General features: G+C 40.6%; 1 protein-coding gene across 1 annotated transcript in view; it reads right to left on the bottom strand.

Moving 5' to 3' along the window:
- Positions 1-11839, bottom strand: part of BARD1 (BRCA1 associated RING domain 1) — a 76827-nt gene extending 64988 nt beyond the window's left edge. The window contains exons 1-2 of the mRNA XM_035007218.1: positions 11615-11839; positions 97-153 (exon numbers count right to left, since the gene is read on the bottom strand). Of these exons, the coding sequence (XP_034863109.1) occupies positions 97-153; positions 11615-11757 (200 nt within the window). The 5' untranslated portion in view covers positions 11758-11839. The remainder of the gene's footprint in view (positions 1-96; positions 154-11614) is intronic.
- Positions 11840-21605: the final 9766 nt, after the last annotated feature.

Below are 21605 nucleotides of genomic sequence, written 5' to 3'. Positions count from 1 at the left end.
GAGCTACATAAACATAATGTTATTATTAATATGATTACATGATGATGACCTAGTAAAAAATATAGAAACACTAAGTATCAAGCCATAATTACTTACCTACAGAAGATGTGCTCACACCCCCCTAAACACACAGGCTCCCTCAGAATATGAGTGCTGTTTGAAGAAAAGAAAACAATCAAGACTTAGGTCATTGTTAGATAAACATTTTACACCCAACATTTCATAAATCCAAGGCCTATCACTACCATAGTTCTCTTTCTCAGAAGATATTAAGCAGAAAAATTAAGGATGTATTTATTTGAAAGGCTGTTACTACCTGATTAAATACTGTATCATCACACATCTGCTGGACTCAAATAGCTACTACCAAACTCAGTACACACTGTAACATTTTCTATAATGCACATACTGGGAAATCATAGAAGCAACTCTGTGCAAGTATCTCTATACTCTTACAGGCAAAAACAACCACTGGCTGCTTCTTTCAACTACTAAGATACATCTTCACCTAATGATTCAAAGTACAGACCATAAATTTCAAAATAAGACTTAAAAATAGAATGGCCATATATTATCCATATGAGAACATTTCTGAGAGTGAAGGGGCGTGATAACTGAATAGGACACCGGGACAAGCAGGTATAAACCAGGGCTGACCCAGGAAAATCAGGACATCTGATCACTTTGACCCTAAGAATTCACGATTTCCCATAGGAATACACTGGTTTCTGGCTATTGTTAAGTGGCCATTTACATTTCATTGATGCCTTGTCAAAAATACAGCCATTCTTTCAGTTCACAATTGGTTGACTGTTTTGTACTTTAAGCAACCGCAAATAGGAATCATCATTCTGCAGACTGAATGAGATTCATGGCATTGGGGGAAGAGAGCTAGAAACACAATTATTGTCCATCAAAGTACCTGCTACATTTGATAACCCTCTGAAAGTAACAGTACTTACTTATTAATAAACACATCAAGTCATTACTTTCAGAGGGCGTAATGCAGTGAGAGCAAACAGGAAAAATAAAGCTTTCAAAGGTTGAACATTTTTTTGTGCTTGGTTTATTACACTAACCTTAGGACCTTTAGGTATTTACACCATTATTATCCAATTACCTCTGTACATATTACCACATATCAATAAAAACAGTTTTCCACATTTCTTGAAAGATCAGAAGTATCACACTGCACATTTTAATAAATATGAACATTAAAGTGAAATTGAGCTTTCAGAAAGAATGCTAAAAACAGAGTACACACCTACAATGTTATCCTCAAGATACCAAAAATGGTGCTCACTGACATTATAAAACCCATTACTTTTTTAAAACTCACAATATCTGATTTTTCTATCACACTACACAGATCACAGCAATAAAAATATGACTTGTGACGTGCCAGCCACTTTTGTGATTCTGGCAGTTAAGATGATCTCTGCTCCAGCGCCCATGCTCCTCCTGTAATTTTTGTTCATGATTTCATCTACCAAATCTCATCTCTTATCTCCTAATCAAGTGCGCTGAATTCTACTTCATTCCAAGCTCTGCTCTAAGTTCTCAGAAGTGGTGGTGTTTCACCTCCCCCATCATAATAATTCCCTGTATCTCTTTCATTCCATCACTCTGACCAAACCTCCACCTTCAGGTCGCGCTCCACCTTGAGAGAACACCATTCAGGTCATTAGCTCCTTGGATTCCCTAGGCCAGAGTTAACTACTTCACAGTCACCTTCACCACCACCCCATTTCCACTGACCTCTGAGACACTCACAGACACCAATCTACAAGGCCAGATAGGCCCCGCAGTCCACTCCTTCCTCGCCCATTCTCAGACTATGACTAACAATTATAAAAGGACAGGGAGATAGGAGTGCCTAGGTGGCCCAGTCAGTTAAGTGTTGGACTCGATCTCAGCTCAAGTCATGATCTTAGGGTCGTGAGACAAAGCTCCGCGTTGGGTTCAGTGCAGAGTCCGCTTGGGATTCTCTCTATCCCTCCCTCTGCCCCTCCCCCTGCTCGCTTGCTCTCTAAAAAAAAAAAAAAAGAGAGAGAGAGAGAGAGAGATAAATGTGTCTCTATACATTTAGCTGGTAATTTCTTCACCTTTGCATCTCTACCAAAGTGGCACATATTTGTGGTGAGTAAACAAATGAATAGATGCTATTTGAAACAATCTCCAAGCTCTGAAATCCCATTAACCTGACTGGAGATGAAAAGTGTGAGCTTTTCACCACCCATTCCTACCTCTTCATCCATAATGCTATCCGTCCCTTCAGGCTCAGAGGAAAAGATCTCCTGTAGTCACTCTTCCTTCTTAAAATGTGCTGCTGGATCTCTCCCTAGATCCCTTATCTTCTCTGTCTCCTAAAGTGTTCTATTCTCATCATTATAGTCACCTTTCTTCTTCCATCTGCCTAAACATGCACAGGTAGGTACTCTCTCTTCCACCCTAAAAAAAAGCACTTTCTTTAGATCCTGCCTCTCATTCTACCTTCAACCCCAGCTCTTCCCTACAAATCAAAGGTCCTAAGTGCTCTACAGAGTTCACTCCATCTCCTTACCTCCCTAGCTTTAACTCCCAACACTGCTGAAACTGCTCCCCAAAAGCACTTTTAGGCCTCATTTTCCCTGACCCTTCTGTGAAGTAACATTGACCTCAACTTCTTTCCTGAAACCTTTCCTTCTGTTGAGTCTTAATTTTCTTACAGCACATTTATCTGCCCATTTCAGCATTTCGTTAACTGCTTCTTTCCTGTCTCTCAATTGTAGGCTTACACCCAGGATGCAGTCCACAGACTTCAGCTTTCTATGGTAGTACTCTACTCAATGCCTTGATTCTGTTTCTAAACTTAAATCTCCTTTCTAAGATGACTCTGAACCCTTTATCTATGGTTCTGATCCTTCACCCTAGCGATGAGATGCTACAGTGTAATTAGCAATGACTCTAATATCTATGAATAACTGATCAACTGTACTAATTATTCTAATTAGTGAGCTAAAATATATTTTGTTGCTGTTAACAGATGAGGAACAACACTGGAGGAGTGACGGAGAAGTATGTGCCTGTGAGCATAGGGGAAGGAGCAGGGAGAGGGGTGTTATAACCAAGACTGGGAAGGAGTCATGTCAAGGTCAAAAGAATGTTACTGAAGAGCTCAAAAGTGCAGATACAGAGGGTGGCAATGATCTATGTCAGAGCCAGGCTTTCTGACAATGCCTAGAGCTTAGCTGAGAAGATACTGTGGAATAAAACAATTTTTTTTTTTTAAAGATTTTATTTATTTATTTGACAGAGACACACACAGCGAGAGAGGGAACACAAGCAGGGGGAGTGGGAGAGGGAGAAGCAGGCTCCCCGCAGAGCAGGGAGCCCGATGCGGGACTCGATCCCAGGACCCTGGGATCATGACCTGAGCCGAAGGCAGTCGCTTAACCAACTGAGCCACCCAGGCGCCCCAAACAATTTCTATTACAACCAGACAATATCTATCAAAATTTTAAATGCACCCACTTTTTTTTTTTTAAAGATTTATTTATTTATTTGAGAGAGCGAGAATGAGAGAGAGAGAGTACATGGGGGGGGGGGGGAGTTAGAGGGAGAAGCAGGCTCCTTGCTGAGCAGGGAGCCCAATGCGGGACTCGATCCAGGGACTCTAGGATCATGACCTGAGCCGAAGGCAGTCGCTCAACCAACTGAGCCACCCAAGCGCCCCTAAATGCACCCACTTTTAATTCAACTATTCCCCTGCCAGTAATTTATCTTTTAGAGATACTGAGATGCTTGCAAAACTGAAACTTCAAAAGACCAAAAATATCTACTTAAGACAGGATACCAAGAGATTCCAGAGATTAAGAAATAATAAAACTAAAATGTCATAAATACATATATATATATTTTTTTTTTTTAAAGGACTCAGAATAGCATAAGACATCTCAAGGATAACAGGGATGCCTGGCCTTCAAAATAATGATTGAAAATTATTTTGTACTTCAAATTCTATATAGTCATCTTCCATAGTAGAAAGTTAATAGATAATAAGAAAACTTATTAGTTAGAAAGTAAATAAATAAATGTCTAAAATGGAAAAATTCAGGAAGTAGCAATAGAAACATATCACTTGGAAATGTAGACGTAAATTATGAAGAACTAAGAGATGAAAGAGGTTGTATCTGAAGTACAGATGAAGCAAAAGAATGTTTCCATTATGTCTTTGCCTTATTGACTTTGTTGACTATGTTCATGTATAATTTTAATAAAAAATTTTAAAATGTAAAGGCCAATGGACAAGGATATTCATTCCAGCACAGATTACCACAAAAGACCCGAAATAACCTAAATTTTAATCAACAAGGAAATGGTTACATACATCATGACACATCTCCTGACGTATAGCATCTTCTCATCTGAGGCATATAATGCTGATATAAACACAGACAACCTCTTATTAAAAGATACACAAAAAAATTGATCATAGTGGGTCCTTAAAGAAAAGGATTCGGGCTCACCTGTCATTCACTTATTTAATGGCCACATACCTTGATATTTTAATGCATGTATTACTTTCAATTTTTAAAAACTTATTATTAAGAAGTTCTTCACAATCCAGTAACTACAAAGCAGGCAACCTTTTCTTAAACTGCTCTGCTCCTCCACAAAAACTCTGCTCTCAACAGTCTGCAACATTTCTCAAATAACACCCAATGTCCAAAACCAAGCCCAGGACTGCTTAGAATGTTCTCCCCAGCCTACAATACCCTTCCTCCCTCCCACCCCCAAAACTATTCAAGCCCAACACGTCCAAATACTATCCAGGATGATAATATAAAAACAACACTGAACAAAGAAACACAGAAATTCCTGGATTTTAGTTTCTATACCATCACTTATGCAAAATCTGTACCTTGCACCAGACACATAAAGACACAAGGTTGCCTGCAACACAATCTATATACTAAGGGGCTTATAATTGAACTAGGTAATTTTATAAGCAAAGTTAGTATATGACTTAAGAGAAGTATGAAACACTCTAACGTTCCAGAGAGATGGAATCTAGTTGGAGCTCTGGAAATCAATGCTGAAAGAGAAATATTTTGTATTTTATCTGCTTGATTCCCTATTTTTCCCACTGGTCTCCAAATAGATTGTAGCCCTACAAACAAGAGATGTTGACTTTTATTTTTTCTGAGCTCCCCAACACACTATTACCTCCCTAGCATGGTGCTATATGAACAGCAGAATTTCAATAAATCCTTAGTGAATGAAGCAAATGGAAAACTACGTGCAAAAATGTATTTATATTAACAATTCTATTTTATCCTTACCCTATTCTTTGTTTGATATACATATATATTAAAAACAAAAATACAGAAGAATAAGAAAAGACATTTGCATGGTAACAGGATTTCTGTACCTTGAAAATTTAGCTACTCTACTTTTTCCCATTTGCAGTCATATTCCTGTTACTTTACATGTAGTTGATTTGGAAAGATTGGCGCAGTTAGAGGATTATAACTTAGGGAAGAACTAAGTAGTGAGAACAAATAATCTTTTTTTATAAAAAGGTCCTATTGAAATAAAAATTTCTTTGCAAAGAAGAAAAGGACAGTAAATTCAGCTGAGATTACAATACGGAGACAGACCTATTTCTTAACAGAACAGCTCCCTAAGCTTCTATGAAATAAACTGCTATTTAACGTTAGGCAAGACAGCTAGCTACCACAGTGCTCTTATATTTTAGGAAACTGTCAGGTTATTTTGCCAAGTGTGGACCAACACATCTGGTTAACAAGTTTTCCAAGCCAATTAAACAATTTCTTGTATTTATCTTTAGAATAAACAAAATTGTTATCAAGTAAGGGATATGAATAATGACTCAAAAGTATCTTATTCTGTGTATTTTGTATGCCAAATGCAAGTAAATCACATGGGAAAAATTTTTTAAAAATCATGTCTAATTGTTTAGTGTTAGTAAATGAATAAATCAATGAGCCAATATACCAAAAGCCAAATAGGGGCAACAGACTTCTATCTATTAACGATTAATTATAATAGGATCTGTTATGAGACAGACAAGCCACAGAGAATATCATGTATGTCTGACTCAAACAGTACCCGTTTACTCTGTCCTCTATTCCCTTTCTCCCAAAGCAAAACAGTACCTAAGTAACTGTCCTTAAAGCTTCACCTCTTCCACCTAATGTTCAAATGTTGAGTTTCAAGGCTCAGACACAGGCGTTCATCTTTATATTCGCTTCCCTGCTCACTTCTAGAAGTATGCCTTAAATTACCATCTTACATCCAGATGACTGTCAAAAGTACACTCCCAGCCTGAAATCCCTCCTCTATGTCCCAGACCCATATAACAACTCCACTTGTAAGATGATCCCCTATACTATAAGAAACAGATACTCTATGTCTCTGGTAAGTTTCTCTGGCAGTCCCAAGCCCTATATAATACCAGGTATGTGTAGGCCTGTGCAAGTCATGGTTCTAGCTCTAACTCCCAGGGAGAAAGACCTTTGCCTTCTACATTTGCCCTAAGTCCTTAGTCATTGTTTACTATGGGTAACTAACCCCAGGAAACTATGGAGGATTCTTGGTGAGGCAAGTGAAATTAACCAGGTCCTTCTGGTATTTCCACCTGCAAACACTCCTCAAATGTCATCCCAACTTAACCTAAATTCTTTTATACATTAATTTAACAAACACTAAGAAACTATGTCTTCAGCACCGTGGCTACAAATGTGAACCTGTCTTTATGAAATGTGTAATATAACTGAAGGCAACAGGTTATCAAAGAATCAAAATACCACATTAAGTAAATCAATCCCACAATTAGGAAGGATATATGATACATGCTGAACACCAATGATTTGTGCCCTTTTCTGGATGTATGTTAAACCTCAATAAAAGTTTTAAACAAAAATTTACATCCAGTGGAAACTAATAATTATGGAATCTGCAAACTGAAGGGAGCCTTAGAAAGGGCTACTTAGTCCATTTTCCTCATTTTATAGATGAGGACACCAGAGTTACAGGGAAGTTAACACTAATCACTTCTCCTTAGGAACTATGCAAACTGACTCAATAGTTTGTTGTTAGGCCATTAATCACTCTCTGATCTGACCCTTTCTTAACTCTTTGCCCACCTGACTCACTTCCCCTTTATTCTACAGTACCTTTTAGTATATTGTGACTAGCACATTCCACCTGTCTCCATCTATGAAAATCTTTCCAAGGCCCAATTCAAAAGGCATGAAGCTTTCCTGTACTGGCACCATCCTAGTACTCTTCTCTGCATCTCCGTGGCCCTCATCCTAATTTTCCCTGAACTCTGTGTGCATTTTATCCCTTACAGTTAAGCATTTGCTTCTTAAGAGTAGAAAATGTCTCACCATAGCATCACTAACGTAGTGCCTCAGTGATCGCTTGTGGTCCTAATAAAGAACCAGCACCAGAGCATGCCAAAGGAGTAATCATCCCATTTAAGGATCACTGGCCTATTAAAATGCTTCTGAACATTCAAAACTAATGAAGGCAAAAGCTTAATGCTGGGGTCAGGAAATCTATCCTGTGTTTTACAAACATTCATACAGCACTTAGAACATAATAGGCACTGCTCTAAGTATCTTATAAATATTAACTCATTTAATTCCCATAACCTTATAAGATAGAAACTACTACTAATTCATTTTGCAAATGAAAAAAGCATACAAAGAGAAAATAATTTACCCAAAATCACTGAGCCACGATTGGAAGCCAGTGTTCAAAATCAATGCTCTTAACAACTAAGGTATTCAGTAAGTGAAAACAATCCTGACTGCCTTTAAAATGACGAAAGATAATTTAGAAAAATAAAATCCCCTACCCTAAAAATCACAAGATTCCTTTTTTATTTTTTACTAAAAGTCGATTTAAAACGTGCTAGAACTCCAAATTACATTGTAGTAGAGGTCAAAGCCCCCCCTGTTCCAAATGGCAAGCGGTACCTAATTATTTTAATTCACAAAATAGTGTCATATGACATGTGGGCTTTTACACTACAGCTCCTATTATTTTTTTCCTATTGCCTTTAGGAACATGTTATTACTAACTATGCTTTCTGCCAGCTTCTCAAATGACATAGTCGTCCTCATTTTTCCAAATCTTTAAATAGCTTCTATCTGGTTGTGAGGCTTGGACCTAACACAAATGTCACATCTGGCCTCTTGAAAAATTTCATCCGCTTCACCTTGGAGCCTCACTCATGTTAAAGGTCAAGAAAGGATGCCCTGTAATGTAGCCAATCCACCCTCACCCTCAAGTAATGCTTCCTGCAAAATAGATCCAATATGCTACGCGAGACAGGTGACACCTGGGAACGCAATATAGATGACAGCTGCAAGCTGAATGTGAGGGTAATCGGGGTAATCACTAGCCCACTGGGTAGAACTTTGAAACTCTGTAAAAGGGCATACTGACACACAATTTCAAGTAACATGACACTGCTATGAATGGTGGGTAGCAAAAGCAAGTAGCAGACCATCCAGAGTTGCTCCTTTCAAGCAATGATATCAGGCGGATACTAGGAAAAGGCAGAGGTGGAAAGAATGGGTTTGGTTTTTTTGTTTCGTTTTTTTTTTTCTCCCCATGGGTAAGGAAAAACTGGCCATGCTTTATTCACTACGAACAGTGCCAAAACATACAGAGACACCGAGAAGACCACAAAATCATTTCTAAATATTAAATCTCATGGGATATAAAATTTTACACTGAGAAGGATCTTTAAAGTTAAGACACTCTACTCATTAAAACAGTTTGGCCAACTATAGCCTATGCACCAAATCAAGACTATCTTTGTACAGCCTTGAGCTAAGAATGCTTTTTGGGTTTTTTTTGTTTTGTTTGAAGATTTTATTTATTTGAGAGAGAGAGAGAGAGAGAGAGAGAGAGCGCACCTGCACAAGAGAGCATGAGCAGGGGAAAAAGGCAAAGGCAGAGGGAGACGCAGACTCCCCGCTGAGCAGGGAGCCCTATGCAGGGCTGGATCCCAGCATCCTGGGATGGTGACCTGACTGAGCCACCCAGGCGCCCCTGTTTTTAAGGGCTGTAAAAAAACAAAGAATAAGAACAGAGACCGTGGCCAGCAAAGCCTAAAATAGTTATTTTTTGACTCTTTACAGGAAAAGTTTCCACAGCCCTAGGTTAAAAAATGCAAAGAAACAGGTGAGTTTAGTTATTCCATCAGTGGTTCATATACTAATTTTTTAAGAAAAATCACTGGAGTTCACTATTATTCTCCAGCCAACAGAATGAATTATATTAAGTCTGGACCTAGTAACTAATGTCCACTTTCAAGCCTCTGGCTCTTATTGTCTGCTCACTTCAGTTAGAAACTGGAAAAATATTTGGTTGGGGATAAAAAGTGAAATTGGCTATATTAGATTTTAGGACAACCTATAGATTATTCTTATAAATCACCTACTTTGTCTTCCCCGAACCACTCAGCAAGCAGGCTATACTTCTTTGTATTTTTATAAGACAGCTATTATTTAACACTTATCCTAGGACAACCAACATACTCAACACTGTGCACATATAATTTCATTTAGTTTCTTCCCTCCCACAGAATGTTAGCGTCATAAGGATTGAGGTTTTTGTCTGCTTTGTTCACTAACGAAGCCCTAGTGCCAAAAGAGCACTTTGCTGGTGCTCAATAATATATTATTAAAGAATCCTCATAGGTGGATGAGCTGAGCACTATTATCACTCAGGGGAACCAAGGCAGAGAATTTGAATGACCTGGGCCATAGTGTCAAAGCTAGAACCTGAACTCAGGCAGTCTGACTCTCCAATCTAATCAAAGCACTAGGCTGCTGCCTGCCTTAATGCCTTCCATACAAAAATGTCCCATCCGAATGTCTAACTTTTGTTGAATTATGAAGGTATGATTATAATTGCTTCTATTATAGCAACTGGCAGAGCCAGTTTTAAATTTCTTAGTCTCAGATGGATGACCCTTGTGTTATGAAAAAACATACACAACTCAGAATGTCTCCATGTGCTGGCAAAAGTGCCACTTTTCTAGTGGGTGCAACGATTTTTTAAAGTTTTATAAAACAAAATATAAGTGCAAAAGTCTGTGACAGTTAAGTCCATTTCTTTTTGTTTTTTAAGGTTTATTTGAGAGAGAGAGAGAGAGAAAAGAGAGAGGGAGAAGAGGGGGAGGGGCAGAGGGAGAAGGAAAGGGAGAATTTCAAGCAGACTCCCCATCCTGGGCTAGATCTCAGGACCCTGAGATCACTGATGGAGTGGAAATCAAGGACCCCACGCTTACCCTACTGAGCCACCCAGGTGCCCCACAGCTAAGCCCATTTCATTTTTTAAAGAAAAACCTGCGGTGTTACTTGTACTTTATGTATTTTTTTTTAAAGATTTTTTTTTTATTATTTATTTATTTGACAGAGAGAGAGAGATAGCGAGAGCAGGAACACAAGCAGGGGGAGTGGGAGAGGGAGAAGCAGGCTCCCCGCTGAGCAGGGAGCCTGATGTGGGGCTCGATCCCAGGACCCTGGGATCCTGACCTGAGCCGAAGGCAGACGCTTAACGACTGAGCCACCCAGGCGCCCACTTGTACTTGATGTATATCTAAGTTCTGCAGGTTGGAAATCAAGAGGGAAAAAAAAAAACAAATCAAAACAAAGTCCAAAAAAGAAACACAGTCAGGGCAGCTACAAGCAGAGAGAAAACCTGTCTGAGTGATACTGATGCAGAAATACTGAGCTGTACGCACAGCAGGTGCTCAATCAATGCTTTTGGAAGAAATGAAAAAGGTGACAATTCCTTCTTGCGTTTTATAAACCTCCTTGGTTTGTACAGTACGAAAAGCTACAGGAAAAGAAGCATGGAGTAGCAGTCATGAAAATGATGTCTTCAGATATAATGAAAACCTGGAAGTGAGAAGACTCCCATGGCGCAACAACATGAAGGAAAATAAGAAACAAAAAATAAAAAATAGCATCCGAAAGAGCTGGAACCTCGAGCCGTACAGGCTTTTGACTAAACCAAGGAGATGAGAAACTGAGAAACAGAATGGCGGCGTCCATCACACAGCTATCCTGAATCTACCCCCAACAAGGGTGCCCAAAACTCTCCCCAGAAAGAGATGCTACGGAGAAATGGTCCAGGGCCAGCTCAGCAATGAGCGACGTTGCTTCAAACTCAGCAGCCCTCGGCAAAGGTGCTGCGATTACTTCGGTCAGCAGGGGTCCGGGGCCCTGTAAAAAGGGCCGATGTCTTAGCCCCACCCCAGCCCTACGAAGTCGATCCCTGGAGGCGGGGCCTGGGATCTGCATTTCTGGCCACACCTCCAGACGAGTCTCCGGCCCGCTAAGTTCGAAAGCTACCAATCTTCGTTGGGTTTGGTGAAGAAAAGGCGAGAAAGCCGCGCGGGAAGGCTGTGAACGGGGCCCAGGGAGGGGCTAACTTAACACCAGATCCCTGGCAGGTACTAACTCTGCTCGCCGGCCCGACTGCGGGACGGCAACGGGAAGAGGGAACCCGGGGTTTGAAAAGATCCCCACCCCCCCGAGATTGGGGCGACCCTGACCCCCGCCCTCGCGTCCGTCTTTACCAACGCGAGCAGCGCAGCAGCTTCTCCAGCCGGTCGAGCGCGGCGCGGCTGTGGGCCCAGGCCCTGCGCCCCTCCGGCTCCATGGTGGGCGCAGGACGAGGCTCGTTCCCGGAGCGGACCCTCGGCGGCCGGTTCCCCGGCATCGCGCCGCCTTCCGGGGAAGGGCTCCTCCCAGACCTGGAGCCGCGGCGGGCTCGGGCAACGACCGAGACGCCGCAGGCCCGCGACCCGACCCCGGCAGAGCGGTCCCCGAGTCTGGGCGGGCAGGACGCTGGGGGCGGGGCCCGAGGGGCGGGGCCGCGGAAACGCGCCAAAAGTGCGGGCGCGCGAGACGGGAGGGGCGGGGCCTGCGGTTGGCGGGAAAGGGGGCGGGTCCGGACCGCCCGGAGGGGTGAAACCGAGAAAAGAAGCAAGTCCTTGACTTTCCTGAACCGACGGCTCTAGGGACCTTCGGCAAGGCTTAACGGATGGAGGGAACTTTTAGTTGAGAATAATCTCTAAGGACTGCTGTTTCGACTACCGTAACACTTGGGAAAGCTTTGATCATGACACTGAATATGCCACCTTCTTTACTCCTAAAGTTAACTTTCTCCTCCCCTCCACCTTTTCCAGGCTTGTTTTGTTAAAGATGTGTCTACCCTCCACATAAGAATCCTTCATTGATCGCCATATTAAATGGATAACACCTACTGAGCACCCTTCACCCTCCCCACCCAATCTACTGCCAAATCTTTGCGTTTCCCTCCTTGATTTACTCTCAAATCTACCCACTTCTGTCTTCACTCCACCACAGGCCCTTTGTCTCATTCTCACCTAGACTGTTCCCATAGTTTTCTGGCTGATAATCCCTGTGTCCACCCAAGTCCCCTCCAATCCTTAGGCTACACTGTAGCCATCTAAAATATTTCCAAATAAACACTTGGTTAGTAGAAGCAGAATGGGTAAAACTAAGATCTTATAGGGTGTTTTAACTGACCTATAATAGCATAGTAAAGCAAATTTTTTTTCTTAATCTCACAGGTAGTCAAGAAATTGATTATTAACTCTGTTAAGCCAATGCTTACTCTTTGCAGAGCCTCAGAGAAATCAAACTCTAGGAGACTTGAAATGTTAAACTTAAAGCGTTGCTATGGTGTGTGTAACGGAGTAAATTGGGGAGTTCTCACACTTTTTTAATTAGGACATAATGTAACTGATGAGAGTAAATGCAAATTTCACATTTTGGTAAAATGCTGTAAGGACCAAACAGTTGTCACTGGCCTATTTGTACAGTGCTGCTAAATGAATTGTGATACAGGGGCAATGAGATCTTCCTCCCATTAGTTTCCTTTTCCTTCCTTCTGCCATTGCCCCATTACCTCTCGCCAAATCTCATGAAATTCCCAGCAGCTGTTTGATGGTGGCCATAATAAACTCATCAAGAGAATAAGCAAGGTTATTCTCTCATCTGCAACTTGCCCTTCTACTTCCTTCCTTCCAGCCCTGTCACAGTGCAGGTGGAGGATGCTTTACTTTTACTTGTTAAATTCCAGTATAGTTAGCACAGTGTTACATTAGTTCCAGATGTATAATATAGTGATTCAGCAATTCTTTACATTACTCAGTGCTCATCACAATTAGTGTACTCGTGGGGCGCCTGGGTGGCTCAGTCAGTTAAGGGGCTGCCTTTGGCTCAGGTCATGATCTCAGGGTCCTGGGCTTTCTGCTTAGCGGGGAGTCAGCTTCTCCCTCGTCCTCTGCCTGCCTCTCTTACTCTGTCAAATGAATAAATAAAATCATAAAAAAAAGTGTACTCTTAATCTCCTTCATTTATTTCACCCATCCCCCCACCCATGTGCCCTCTAGTAACCACCAATTCTCTATATGTAAGAGTCTGTTTCTTGGTTTGTCTTTTTTTTGTGTGTTCATTTATTTTGTTTCTTAAATTCCACATATGAGTGAAATCATATGGTATTTGTCTTTCTCTGACATACTTATTTCACTTAGCATAATACCCTCTGGATCTATCCATGTTGTTGCAAATGGAAGATCTCATTTTTATGGCTGAGTAATATTCCATTGTGTGTCTATGTGTATGTGTGTATACATTTATACATTCATCTATGAATGGACACTTGGATTGCTTCCATCTTTTGGCTATTGCAAATAATGCAGCAATAAACATAGGGTGCATGTATCTTTTCTAATTAGTGATTTTGTATTCCTTGGGTTAAATATCCAGTAGTGGAATCGCTGGATCACATCAAAATTCTATTTTTAACATTTTGAGGAACCTTCATACTGTTTTCCACAGTGGCTGTGTTGCAGGATCGCAGGGTTCTTGTCTCATGGAGTTGAAGAATGAATCTCGCGGACACAAAAGGGTGAAGTGAAGTGAAAGTTTATTAAGTGAAGGTGAGAGCCGAAAGGAAAGAAAAAAGCTCTCGAGAGTGAGAAGGGTCCCTAATGGGTGGCCACTGAGGGCTTTTAGAGGTGGTCTTTTATTGAGAACTGACTGGGAAGCTTGTGGCCTTGAGATTCTTGTGCCCTCTTGGTTTGCTCCCTTATCTCTGTTCTGCTCTGTCTCAGCATCTCCACCTGCCAGGAAGAGTTTCAGAGCCGGGTCAGGGGCCTCCTGTCTCTCCTGCCTAGACCTTAACCACTTCCCTACTTCCCTACCTATGGGCAGAAGAGCTATATTGGGATTGTGAGGAGTGACTGACTTTTTACTTTTGAATTAGAGGGGGTTAGGGATAGGGCAAGACTCCAAGGAATCTGGCAGCAAGCCTTTCAGGACCTTGAGGGGCCAGCTGCTGCCAAGATAAGGTGCCCTTTAAACACAAAGGTACTAAGGCAGCCACGAGTTCCTTGAGGAAGGTCACGCTCTGCATATTTCAGGGATCTGCAAGCTGTAAGAAGATTTTAGGCTACATTTCTTTTGCCTGTGTTTCCCACATTAGCTGCACCAGTTTGCATTCCCACCAAAAGTGTGCAAGAGTTTCTTTTTCTCCACATCACTGCCAAACTTTTCTTGTGTTTTTTATTTTAGCCATTCTGACAGGCGTGAGGTGGTGTGAGATTTGTGTTTTTGAATCAACCCTTACTTTCAGCCCTGGATCCTGAATTTCAAGAGCCAATTCTTTCTCCCACGTGCATTTGTGTGTGTGCATAAAAGATGGGCAACCGATCCAGGATGAGGTACACCAAGAATGCATCAAATCCTGAAAGTCTGCTTCCAGAGAGAAATTTCCCGGGAAAATCCAGTCCATCTATAGGGTCTTGGTAAAGCCTTAGCTTAGGGCATTCGCAATAACTTGTCTTCACTTTAAAAGGGACTAAATGTCTTAATTCCCCTCCTGTGTCCCCGCAAGGACCTCCTGAGGACATCAGAGTAGAAGTGTGTTGCTCCATTTTGCTCCCAGTCTGCTCTCTTCCAGCTCAGCAGTATTCCCCAGTACCTTAGGATCTTACAAAATTATTCAGCCTATCCACTATAAAACTCGGGTCCTACAGGCATTCTGAGGCAGATAAATTGGCTTGCTTGAGCCTGTTTCCCTATCCTCTCTTCGTGCCCTTCCTCACTGCACTGATTACCATCTGTAGTGCTACTATACTCCAAAGGCACCTCGATCTGGTCTCTTTCCTGATCTGCAGGCTCAGTATAACAGTTTGTTGAAAACAGTCTAAATGCTAATTTTTGTCTTCCATTGTGTTGTGAAGGATTTCACAAAGTAGTAAATCTTCCTCATATTCACTTGGATAAACATATTTAACAAGCAAAATGGGACAAACATAATACCAAGACTCTCCTGCCGCGGCACGTAAAGCTATCTCCCGAATTCAGCATGTAGTCTAATTCTTCTCTGGCTTTTAATTATGGTGTCAGGCAGTGGAATCAACCGCTTTGACTCTTCTGAGTGCATTCTCTTTGTCAGATATGAATTTGGTTTGCAAGGACCTCTATGAAACCTAGACTCCCCCCAAAAACTGCAGTTTGAGAACAATTAATAAAGAACAATTGAATGTGATCATTGATGGCATGGAACAAACCGCCACAGCATCGAGGAGGGTGGTCTGTGCTCTCTACATTTGACCAAGCTAGGCTTCCTAGGTGAAAATGCTCCTGACCTAAGTTAAAATCCTAAGCTCTGTGCTATTTTTTCTGGAATCCAGTGTGGCATAATGATTAAGTGCATGGAGCTCTGGAGTGAAGCAGAACTGGGTTACAGACCAAGCCCTGCCATTTCCTAGGATGGGCTCCAGGGGCCCATTGTTTTAACCTACTTTGGAACTTAGTTTCATCCTTTGTAAATTTAGAATGAATGTATATCAACCTCACACTTGTGGGGTTGTTGTGAGAAAGGAATTACAAATCGTGAAAAATGTTCTAAACCAGGAGCGCAGCACAACCAATGGATATCCCTTCACAATGGACATGTACTGTGCTTTAATACATACATTCGCAATAAGCTTAATTCACAACAAGTGCTCAATACATATTCCCAATTTTAGGACTAGTTCTAGCATTTTTGAGTTGCACTAAGCAAGTTACCCTTGCTTTAAAATTCTGTTAAGAAAGAGTACATATTTGGGGTAAGAAGGAGCCACTCATTTCATGACTGTTGGAGCAGAGATACTTGCCATAGCAATTCCTTTGCAAATATGACACAATAACTCTGAAAGGCAGCTTGCATTTTGTTTAATGACCATAATCTCTTTTAGTATCATCTCAAATGAAGTATCCACTGGATTCCTAACACCATCCATGGCATGATGTTAGGACCAGATAATAAAAAAAATCTTTATGGTTTTTGTTCAATTAACTTGGAGATCTTTTACTGACAGTATTTTGTTCATCCTTTAAGAGCAAAATATCCTCAGCAATGAAAAAAAACAATAAGTTTGTTCTGTGTACTATAGCTTATATGAAGCAAACAAAAAAAGTATGGCCCTAATTAATCAGTCCCTACCACTCAAGACCAATGTGGTTCTCTTTTTGATTGGTACAGTTGTGCATATATCTATTGATCAAGTTATTGGCTGCAGTAAACTGAACTGTTTTGACATACTGCTGTCTCTGCCTTGCACAGAAGGACACAGTCTCAATGTCATGAAGACCTTGGAATTTATTGAAAAATTACCCAAGTCTCTAGAAGCATCTAGATCTTTTGAGATGGTGTTTGAAAGAATGTTAGCTCCATTCTTGTGGGCATCTGCCAGATTTCTGTCACAGGATCAAAAGTAACTAGTCTACGGACATAGTTACATTAATCTGTCCCTACAGCGGTGGTTTTAAAGGTTTGGGTATCTTCTGCATTGCCTGATCATTTATCAAATACAGTCTGACACAGATATTTCATTGGTCATTGTTTTTTGTTCAGCCCATTCCACTGCCTTTTATTGCTTGCTATTTTTAAGGAGACACCTCAGTAAAAACCCCCTTTTTCTGTACAGTGTAATTACTGAAGCACATAAAGCGGTTATAGCAGGGATTTATCACTTTCAGGTGGAAATACTCCCAGCCAAATAAAAGATAGAGTAGGAATGCCAGAAGCAATTTATAACAGGCTCCCTGACATTTTGTGTTGAGACTGTTCTACCACTGAATAAGCATCAAGTCATAAATCTCTGTAAACGTGATTAAAGCAAGCAAGTTATTCTTTGAGGGGACACTATAATAAAAAAAAAAAAAAAAAAAAAACGCTGTGATGCAAAGCAGGAAAATTCTGTTGACAAAAATCACCAAAAACAGCTGTCAGTAAAATTTACAAACAGCTTGTTTTAAATTCTGTTGAATTCCAGCAGCTGTTTGTTTGCACATAAAATGTTCATTTAGGAAATGAGCGTTGGCCCTCGTTTGGATTCCATTGTGTTTCAAAATTTTGTAATCAGCTTAATCAAAATTCATACAATAACTTAAATCTCAATGGACAAGGAAGAGGTAATCGGTATATTTAAGTATGCCTTGTATACAGTATGTGTTCAATAAAAAGAAGAAACGAGTGAATACTATATACTATTCCCTGAAAGCAGTGGTCATTACAAACCTTTTTTTTTTTTTATCCCCCATCTATATACACTGCTTTGGAAATTATGCCTTGTTCAGAGGGGATGTACTTTACTAGTATTGGTAATAACCCTTCATACCCCTTCAGCAATACATTCTAGAGTTTTAGAAAGCTGAATTAAAATTTAGTTACTGTTGTAAAGTCACTCTCTGTGAGAATTCATTAAATCTCTCCTCATATTTTTGCAAATGCCTTCATTTAGTTACTTTTCTCACTATCTCAAAAAATAGATTACAGTTTTTTTCATCTGTGAAATGGGACTAATAGAAAATACCTCGTTGCTGCTATATAAATATAATAAGCTAATACACTTAGCAAAGTCCTTAGAAAATAGTAAGTTCTTCATAAATGCTAGCACTTATTAATGTACAAAAAAACTCTAGGTGCAGGAATGATAAAATGATCATTTTATTCTTAGGTAATAAGAACCACAATATCCTAATGCATACTCAACTAGACAGGAATCCAGTGTGTTTTAACTTTCAAACGTATCTGTGCCCCCCACCCCCTCCCAACATCTGTCTGTCTATCTATCCATTTATCTGTGCCATTTTTAGGTATTCGTTTGGAAGATGGGGAAGTTGACTCAAACCAAAAAACATTACCTAAAAAGTAACTATAACGATACCTTTCATTCTTAAGCCAGACATACACAGTGATAATCTTACCTTTCCCTGAATTACTCAAATCATTAAGGAAAGTAGATTACATTCATTTTCAATTTCCAGAGAAGAGTCTATATAATCCAGATTTATCATATAACCCTAACATCACCCAATGGTGTTGACATCATTATCTCTCCATTTGACAGAGGAGGAAAAGGGGCTTCATGTTGTTAACTTCTAGTTTCTCCCTTCAGAGAACTGACTGTCTAGTTACAGACAAGGCTAATGCGAGAACCAATACAAATAATATGAGAAAGATAATAATTGTGTTCAATTATGTGGTGTACATATAACTATCACAAAAGGTCAGGGGAGACAATGCTTAAAATTGCTTAATGAAGAATCAAGTGATCAGGGCTATGTTTTTGAGAGAGGTGAAAGTAGGAGTTAAGTCTTGGAAGATGAGAGGTTTGAAGTAGCGGGAGGAGAAAGATTATTTCAGATGTGAAAAGTTGCATGAACACAGGGCGCCTGGGTGGCTCAGTTGGTTAAGCGACTGCCTTCAGCTCAGGTCATGATCCTGGAGTCCCTGGATCGAGTCCCGCATCGGGCTCCCTGCTCAGCAGGGAGTCTGCTTCTCCCTCTGACCCTCCTCCCTCTCATGCTCTCTCCCATTCTCTCTCTCGCAAATAAATAAAATCTTAAAAAAAAATTGCATGAACACAGAGACACAAATGACAGAGGAACATTGGTACCAGGTTGACTAGAGCAAAGATATTTGAAAAATATGAAATTACTGTTTTCTAGGTAAAAAATGGTTGGATAACAGCGATTCCATCTGGCTCAACCTAATACATATTAGATAGTAGTGATTATAGATAATACATAGCTGAATGCAATAAGGAGCTCCTAGAATTTAGGGAGTCATCAGTGAAAAGTCACCTTCTTGAGAGCAAAGTTAGCAGGAATCAACAACCAATGGCTGAGATTATTATCTGCTCATTTATGTACCCTGAGAAATGTGGAAATCTGCTACTTAGATATTCAAAGAAAAGCCCCAGTCCAATCAAAGCAAACAGTAAAATTAAAGGACTAAAGCACTTGTTTTTAAACCTACCTTTTGGGGGCAATTTGGGTCTGAGAATAAAAATTAAGTCACATTACTAATAATAACTTATATTTATATAGTTTTGGCACCTACCTGCGGTGTGTGATAGCTGGCTTGTACTGGTTCACAAGAGCCAATATTTAAATTTGCGGAAATTTTACTAGCTGTTAAACATAGCCACTATTAAAAACCATATTGTATAAACTTAGAATCAAATATATTATTTCTTAAAGTAGAGGTAGTAAATATTAAAAACTCATCACTTCCTAAATATTTTCCTACCTTTCTTATTATCCCTACTCTTGATGTGATTTACATCATTTTTTTTTACTCTATGGTGGAAATGCTACAGTATATAGGGGGGTGCACTCTTGCACATTTCTTGCCAACTCCACATTCCTTGGTGGCTTGAAGTCAACCACAGTGAGAGTTTGTACAAGTATCTACACCATGGATTTTGGCCAATGTCGCAAATTAGGGTTTGATATATCGCTCTGCTAGTTGTTTATTCTTTTTTTTTTTAAATAATATTTTATTTATTTATTTGAAAGAGAGACAGCAAGAGCGAGAGACGGAACACAAGCAGGGGGAGCGGGAGAGGGAGAAGCAGGCTTCCCTCCGAGCAGGGAGCCCGATGTGGGGCTCGATCCCAGGACCCTGGGATCATGACCCGAGCCGAAGGCAGCCGCTCAACGACTGAGCCACCCAGGCGCCCCTGCTAGTTGTTTATTCTATACTTAGATGAAGAAGATGCTAATAATGCCGATTAATATGTCATGTCCATAGCTCTTGTACTGTGAATAGGCGCACAAAGTTGGATTCTTGAAATACTCAGAACGTATTCAGCAAACAATTCACTCACATCATTGACAAACAAGTTTCACTTCCGTCTAACTCATGAATTTAACATGAATATCAACTGACACATGTGTCAGAACTACACTCAGAAAGCCAGCTTCTCCACAAACAACAGCAGATCGGTGCATTGACCCATTATGTCAGATCTGGGGTCTCTCCTACCTGCTCCCCTGTGGAAGTCTGCAGGTTGTGATACACATTGTACTCACAAACCCAGTGCCATAGTCTATGATAAGGCATCCAGGCTCCAAGGCTGAGCACCACAGTGCTTTCTGCCGCCCCAGCTCAGAAGCCTGGCATGCTCTGAAGTCTTCAGATCTTCACGCCTTTGGGCCCCACAACCCTTCCAAGCCCCCAGATGCTGCCTTTGGAAGGTACTCCATGTCAACACTATTCTACTCCAACAGAATCCCTATTCCCCTATTTTTTTTGTACTTATGCTGAACTAATCGAGTGTTGCCTTGTGCCTTCAGTATCTCTCAGAATTATTGTATGAAATTGGCTCTTTTTGTTTTGTTGTGGTTTTTACACTTAGATCACAAGCCCAGGAGGGGCTTATTTGGAAGAACATTTGCTACCCTACTTTACCTCCTTTATGTTTTTAGCAGGTATCACTACCTAACACATTATACATTTAACTGATTTATCTAATTTATTATCTGTATTTCCTTATGGAATGTATGCTCCAAGGGATTTTTGTCTATTCGTTGCTCTATCCCCAGCACCCAGAACAGCTCCAGCGTCATAGTAGGTTCTCACAGGAATGAATGAATGGGGACAAAATGAATGACTTATGCTGTAGTCAGAATCAGCTTGGCCCTTTTATGTGGGGGGGCATTATTTCTGGACCAAACTTGCTCTACTTTCTCTGTGCTTAAGATAAGCTGTTTTCTGAGAGATAGCTAAATCAGTTGTTCCTCACAATTTGTCTAGGACTGAATTCTTCTCTGCGGAGCTGGGGCGGGTGGCGGGGGGCAGGGTTGCTGCTTAGATTCCCCTGCCCCACCATCCACCAACCACGACTACTGGTATGTGACTGGAACATTATAATTGAACTGTCTGAAGAAAAATAAAACTTATGAGTGAATAAAATCAGAATGTAAAAAAAAAGAAAAAAAATCATTTTCAGACCAGATTTTGTCTGTGGCATGATTTGGGAAAATTCTCGATGAGATGCTTGGCTGAGAGGGGTAGTAGCAAAAGCTAAAGTAACAATGGACAATGTTTAAACTACTTTCCATGGGACAAGGAAAGAGAAATTAGGTTGGAGGCCTGGGAAGGAGGAAGGGAGAAGAAAAGGAGAAGGGGCAGGGAGAGGAAACAACAACATCGTCATGAGATTAAACTTACAAGAAAAGGCAGCCAGGGACGCC

Source organism: Mirounga leonina, unplaced genomic scaffold (genome assembly GCF_011800145.1).
Source record: "Mirounga leonina isolate KUSES-001 unplaced genomic scaffold, KU_Mleo_1.0 Mir_151, whole genome shotgun sequence".
Taxonomy (NCBI): Eukaryota; Metazoa; Chordata; class Mammalia; order Carnivora; family Phocidae; genus Mirounga; species Mirounga leonina.
Note: the sequence above shows the minus strand (reverse complement) of the source record. Positions and strands in the feature narration are given on the sequence as shown.